At 34.6% G+C, this 7,306-nt stretch overlaps 1 protein-coding gene across 1 annotated transcript; it reads left to right on the forward strand.

The window, feature by feature from the left end:
* The first annotated feature begins 253 nt into the window (after window positions 1–253).
* LOC133182519 (calmodulin-alpha-like) lies at window positions 254–3,252 on the forward strand. The gene is made up of 6 exons (XM_061317365.1): window positions 254–271; window positions 701–826; window positions 1,400–1,430; window positions 1,553–1,696; window positions 2,597–2,839; window positions 3,099–3,252. The coding sequence occupies exons 1-6, from the start codon at window positions 254–256 to the stop codon at window positions 3,146–3,148; spliced, it is 612 nt and encodes a 203-aa protein (XP_061173349.1). The 3' UTR covers window positions 3,149–3,252.
* Window positions 3,253–7,306: the final 4,054 nt, after the last annotated feature.

Consider the following 7,306-nt stretch of genomic DNA (forward strand, 5'->3'; position numbering starts at 1 on the left):
AGAACTAGCACTTCAAATTAACTACTAAACCCTATTTATTTACAATTTTACATGTCTAATTTAAATGCTATAAAAACCAGTTAACATTACATAATTTCAGACTTGTATGAAATAAATTACAGTATTTCACTGTTGAAAATGTAATTATAATGAATAATAATGGTATAATAAAAATCATCGGAGCATATTCTTAATATTAACATGACATTTTATTTGGAAGAATTCATTCATTAAATTAAAAATCTGATTCAATATGAACCTTAAATGGCTGGTATGTTTTACTACGAAATTCAATGAGGCACCTCGATATACTACGAAAACATTTCTCTCTTGGATTGTTACGGTTGGTTATCCCACTGGAATGTTAGCACCTGTATAATGGAATTAACAATGGATGTTTATGCCTTGGACATCATTATTCAAAGAGGCTGGCATTGAATTCAATGCTAAATCTAATGTGATGTTGCAATTGTTAAGTGCTCTGGTAACAATTACCCAGAAGCTTGCCTCCTCATGTTGATTTTACTTAAATATCAAATATTGAACAATGGTCACGAAATCATTTTAGCCCAACAAGAAATATCCGTTATCGAATTATTTTACAACTTGAAAACAGATAAATCAAAACAAAACCTAAGGAAAAAAAAAGTCGTCGATCGTTATCTTGTAATGAACCTGTTATAATCGAAAGTTCTTAAAGATCTCTGTTTGGTGTCTACATAGAGTTGCGCGAGCAAGACTTGCAGACGACAGTCGTTTCTCGTGGTTACCAGGACAGGAAGTCTCTGTCACAGGGTTTATAGACCGAGATTTTGCAACCACCATGGTAAGAATGATTTAATTAGTTTTTTGTTCATCCAGTTAATTGCCAACTTTCATTTAAAAGAAAAGAATTGTTTTAATAATCGCCAGCAAGACAAATACAACTTTTTGGTAGTATTTTCCTTTATTTTTTGAAAATATGTAAAAAAAAAAAAAAAAAGTACTTTTAATACAGGCAGCTAATATAAGGAATAATTAATAAGCTTTTACCATATTAAACTTTGCTTCAGTACCGTATGATAGAAGAAGGAAATTCTTTTGGGAAACATTTTTTCAATGCATAACTAATTCAAGTCAAAGTCCCAATTTATAGCACTTTGTTAGATATTTAAACTAAAGATCAGTAAAAGTAAATAACATTTTCATACACACTGATCATTCGTAACAACAAAATAAATAAAGTGTCATTTAAAAGCCAGTGGACACCAGGAAAAATTCGACATGTTCAATTGTATTCATTTTAAAATTACTGGCGAGTACTGCCTTGAAACTAAATTCTCCGTAACCTAACCCCCTCCCTAAACCCCTCCCGAATCCATTCTGTTCTCCATGTTAACATCACAGTTCTCATTTTCAGGCTGAACAATTAACAGAAGAGCAACTTCGAGGTAACCATTATTATACTCATTGTTTTTGAAATGTAGACCATCCAATTAACCCAACAACAATGACTTTTTTCTATTCCTTAATTCAAGAATAAAAAATGTCTCTCAAATGTATACTTTTTTAGACCTGAAACTCGTGTTTAACATATTTGACACAAATGGGAATTCAGAGATCGACGCCAGTGAATTAGAGAAAGTTCTACAAGCAATGAACCAAAACCCCACACCTGAAGACGTGCAAGAACTGTTGGAAGAAATCGGCGCTGACGGTGAGAATGCAGAGAGAGAGAGAGAGAGACAGAGAGAGACAGAGAGAGAGAAGGTTTCCATTGCTTGTTATATTAATATGAATAGTTAGAAAACATTAACTAATCCTAATTTCAACTTTTAGTGCGTAAGAATAGAGGAAAGCCAGACGATACACATGCTTTAGACTTCTCATTACAATTCTTTGATTCTCCCGCGTGGCGCAGTGGTTAGAGCGTTTGCTCTAGAGTTGTGGCGTAAGGAGGTGATCCTTACGTCGCGGGTTCGAATCGTCTCTGAGACGTGGAGACAGATCCTTCGGATTAGACCGTATAAACCGAGGTCCTGTATCGCAGTAATAGCTAGCATCAAGAAGATCCCTCACTTCTCAAAGGCCTTTAATTGCAGAGTATGGGTCTAAATTTGCAACCCTCCATCGGCAAGTGGTGGCGTCTCAATATGAGTGAAAAATTCTCGAAGGGACGTTAAACGAACAAACAAACAAAAAAAATTCTCGAAGGGACGTTAAACGAACAAACAAAAAAATCCTTTGACAGAATCATAATAAATTTTCTGGCTAGAAAGTCGATATGAATAGTCACAAATCATTTTGTGATTTCCATCATTTTGATTACTTAAAAAAAGGAAAAAAGAAAGGCAAACTAGATATTTTAAGCGATTTATATTGAGAAATAAAACATTTTTGTCTTCCACATGGATATTCTACGTTTCAAAGAAACACAAAAAATAAGGCTAATGAATAAGAAAGCTAAAAGAAAACCAAGACAACATCAACTAGAATGTCTGTTTTCGTCTTTCATACCTGTTTGGCGATCTCCAGTCATACTCAGACTCTCCAATTACATGGTGATTTTTTGTCAACATATTACAAATTATTTTTTTAAATCTTAGCATTTTTGTAGATGGTGTGATCACGTTCGAGCAGTTTTTACAATGCGCGCCCTCTAGAATGCGTTCAAATGACGAGGAGGCAGACATGGTAAAGGCAGCCTTCCGTGTCTTTGATAAGGATGGAAGTGGCTACATTTCTATGGAGGAAGCTAAAGAGATTCTACAACGAGGAGACAACGGGATCACAGACGAGGAAGTGGATGAATTCTTCCAAACCGCGGACCTCGACAGTGATGGCAGGATCAACCTTGACGGTAAGTACTTTATATCATATATATCATAAACTATACGGGCATTAAAAAGTCACGCATAATGTGCCTGTTGTCGGTTCACAAACGTATGTGTATTTATCATCTTGTAAATTTTAATTTTACTGGGTGGAAGTAAAAAAAAAAGTAATATTTTGTAAATTTTGAATTTTACCTCCACCCAGTAAATTCAAAATTTACAAAATGATATATTTATAAGTTTTTGGAGGTATTTACCTGTGTTCGTTATTAATTTCTGTTTTAGAATTTGCAACAGTCTTAAATAGACCTTTTATGGTGGAACCAAATGAGTGATGACAAAAACAACATGTGCAATATAAACTGAGGTGACGCAGTTTGTCCTTTATATGTATACGCTCCAAATTAATCATCACAGAACGGTATTAAACGAGAATATTGGGAACACCTTCAATAGGATTTGGTGTTTATTGCATAGTACAAAAAGAAAATCCAATAAATTTTCCATTTCCTGATTGTGTATATTTGTTTTGTTTATTTATTTATAAAACACAGAACTTATGCTTAATTAATATGGTTGCCAAAGACAAGCCATATTTCAAACATTACTTTCAAAGGTAAAGTATAACATTTGATAAAATACAATGTCGATCACAGCTGAAAAACCATCGTAGAAAGATATAGAGACCCTTATTGCTTAAAATTGATCTATATGCACACAACTGCAATCAAGCCAACCCTTACAAAGGTTTTCCTTTATATCAACACTGATTACACTGATAGAAGAATTTAAAAAAATATACCTTTTTGTACACATTATTACAGCTTTGTCTACAGAACTTAACTGTCTTGCATCAGTATAAGTAAATAACAAGAGGTAACCTGCCATAAAAAAATTCAATTACTATCCGTAAAGATCAATATTGTCAACAAAATAGTTATCGATTCCCAAAGGAAAACAAGTAATCTTCTATTCATTATTACTTAATGGAAATTGGAGATAAAAGCTTAGCAACATCATCTTAAAAGAAAAGGTGGTGCATTGAATAATTCCTGTAAAATACATGGGAAATCAAAGATTGCAAAACTCACCTCGATGAATAACATCTATAAGTAAGGCAAAGTCTCACACTAAACAAATGTTCTGCTAGTGTGCATCCCTACATCTCTACAACATTTATAAGAGTTTCGTTTAGGTAGGATCTATAGATACGTAAAACTGGGAATACTAAAAAAAACTGTAACAGTTCAATCTTCCTGTAAATGTAGGACAGATACAGCTTCCAAAGCATATTTGGTAATGCGCAAACCTAGTAATAAGCCTCATCAATGCAAGTTCAGTCACACAAGGACGTATCGTTACTAGGAAAAGGACCAGCTCTAACACATTAAACTTTTCAATCACCTGGAAAATGTAGATCAGATCCAGCATCCAAAGCGTGTCTGTAGTGTGCACTAGATGCACCATCCATGCAAGTTTCATCACCATAGGGCTAAAAGTTACTTGGGAATGAATCCGCTTTGATAAATGTAGGTAAGATCCAGCATTAAAAGCAAGTTTGGTAGTGTACATCCCTATATGCATCCTGCATGCAAGTTTGATCCAGGAAAAGCTTACAGTCAATTGCATAAGCAACTGCTCCAAAAACTTAAGCCTTTTCATTCATCCAGAAAATATACGCACATCCAGCATCTGAGGCAAGTTCCCTTGATGCATCATACATGCAAGTTTTATCCAGGAAGGGCTAACAGTTATTTGAGAATGTTCTTGTTGTAAAAAATTAGACTTGTTCAACCCCATCCAGAAAATGTAGGGCAGATCCATCATCCGAAGCATGTCTTGTAATGCGCTTACTTAGATGCATCATCCTTGCAAGTTTGGTCTAGGTAGGCTTCAACCTGTTTACTCATCCTAAAAATTTAGGTCATTACATCCAGCATCCGAAGCACGTCTGGAAGTGTGCATCCCTAGATGCATAATCAATGCAACTTTGTTCCAGGTAAAGCTTACAGTTATTTAGGAATGAACTTGCTCCAAAAATCTTAACCTGTTCACTCATTCTGAAAATTTAAGTCAGATCCAGGATCCGAAACCAGTCTGGTAAAATACATCCAAGATGCATCATAAAAGCAAGTTTGGTCACCATAGGGCTTATAGTTACTTGGGGATGATCTTGCTCCTATTAAAACTTTTACGTGGTCACTCATACAGAAAATATAGGTCAGATACATGCTCAACGTACGAACAGCCACTGTGGAAGAATGCATTCATTGATGCAACATCCATGCAAGTTTGGTCAAGATAGGGCATAGTTACTTGGAAATAAACCTGTTCCAAAAATTCTAAATTTTAACCTGTTCACTCATCTTGTAAATGTAGGCCAGATCCAGCATCCGATGTGCATCCGTCTTTGCATAATCCATGAAATATGGACATAACGAACAGTATTCAAGCTCAAAAGTCCATACAAAGAGTACAAATCAGGAGCAGAGCACACAGGGACCTCTAAAACATCAAAAGTGGGATCAGATCCCATGGAGGAGTGATCATCCCCTGTCGACCGGTCACATCCGCCGTGTGCTCCCAGTCGTGATCGGGAAAAACGAAAAATCCGTAGACAATTCAGTGCGTATATAATGACCTAAAAATTAGTATGAAAAAACGTCGGTCAGCATTTGACTTAATGATAGATTGTATTTGCTGATAAGGTCATTGTATCGACCATAGAATTTGCGAAATGATGACTTTAAACGAGACTGTTTATGTTTTTGTTTCATCAACTTGTTTGTCAATAACTTGCCTCGTTTTAGAAATTGTTCGTACGTAGAGCATGCTTTTGCGTATCGAATCATCTAAGAGACATAAACCCCATAATCAGGTGATAAGGGTATATTGCTACATAAGTATAAAGGGAAATTGACGATTGAAAAGTTGAAGTCATCACCTTTATCATAAAACTTGGTTGTTAGGTTACTATTAAAGTAGTTTTCTAGTAAAATATCCAAGTACGTATCTTTTATTTTCAAACTCACTGGGATCTATCGAGTCAAGTTTCCTCACCATAAGCCTTATAGGTATTTGAAAAAAAAACTGCTCCGAAAACTTGAACTTACTCGAAAAAGCTCTCATCTGGAAAATGTAGGTCAGATCCTGTAACAGATGCAAGTCAGGTAATGTACATCCCGTGATGTATAATTCAAGCAAGTTTGGTCCAGATAGCGCTTAAAGTTGCTTGAGAATGACACTTGCTCCTAAAACTTTAACCGGGATGCCAATGCCGACGCCATCGCCGGGGGTATAGCATGAGCTAATCTCGACTTCGTCTAGGTGAGCTAAAAATCAACCTCCTAATGGCGAGCAATATCAATGAATATCTAAATATAGATTGGTCTTTGAATTATAATGTATTACGGATCATAATTGCTTCAGACCTGCCTACCCTTTTCATTACGAGGGTGTAATTTCGATACTCATTTTGACGTAATTTCAGAGGTAAAGGCGTAATCCTTTATGTTTCCCTAGTTTGATGTTTGGCAATGATACTATAATGTCTAAATAAACCTGTAATTGTACATCATTGAACAAAGTAAGCATGAATGTTCCGTTTTCAAATCATTTATTGACAAAAAGTCCATGTGTTGTATGACTGGTATCCTAAATGCAGTTATATCAAACTTATTTAACTTACATGCCTAATGAACTTTCGGAAAATTTATAGAAAATCACATAATTCAAAGTTTCATTTGCATGTTAATACAAATTCTACATTATTGCGTTATTTCGTTTTTGTTTTCCTTACATTTACTTTTCTCTATGTTGTTCTAAGCAATGTAAGAATAAACTGAATTTAAAATTAAACAGACTTTACTTTTATAAACTTTTATTCAAAAGTTGTTTTTCTTAATTTTGGCATGCCACTCGTTTAAAAGGCATAACTACAAAGTATATTACGTATGTTGTTTGTATGTTAAATAAACATATCGTGAAGAACTGAAACCCTCTATTAATTAGTATTAATTATCTTCTTGTTTTTATTTAGGAAAGCCTTTACTTAACTCCCAAGTTAGCAATTCATTAAGTTGTCTATGAAAAATATTTAAAAGCGTAAAATTAAATTACATGGCGTAACAGCGTAATTTCTTGGTAAAAAGCGGACGAATTACGCCAAAAGCGGAAGGGTAGGCAGGTCTGTTGCTTTTTCCATTAATAACCAGCAACATTTTAGTTTGAACAATATAATCATAGGATAAAAATCCTTTTCTTTATTCAAAAGTACCTCATTTCAATTATTTCCGATTGATTCCGATCCAAAGGAAATAGTCAGTAATCAAAAATGCATATGTATGATATATACGTAGAAGGCAAAATAAAAGAAAATATTTTTTTCTGGAACAAAAATGAATTTTTAACGCACCCGAAGCATCTGTAACTTTTTTCATTGACAAAATGTCAAACAGTTCGACTTTCAAGATGCTGTTTGTTCCAATGTCGTC

The sequence above is a fragment of the Saccostrea echinata genome, unplaced genomic scaffold, assembly GCF_033153115.1.
Source record: "Saccostrea echinata isolate AGI-Se365-2 ecotype Australia unplaced genomic scaffold, CSIRO_AGI_Sech_v1 ptg000009l, whole genome shotgun sequence".
In the NCBI taxonomy this organism is placed as follows: Eukaryota; Metazoa; Mollusca; class Bivalvia; order Ostreida; family Ostreidae; genus Saccostrea; species Saccostrea echinata.

Excerpts from the sequence above, each read along its gene's own strand:
- LOC133182519 (XM_061317365.1), top strand. Across the intron at positions 827-1,399 it reads GAGATTTTGCAACCACCATG|GCTGAACAATTAACAGAAGA; the intron begins GTAAGAATGATT and ends TCTCATTTTCAG. Across the intron at positions 2,840-3,098 it reads TGGCAGGATCAACCTTGACG|AATTTGCAACAGTCTTAAAT; the intron begins GTAAGTACTTTA and ends TTTCTGTTTTAG.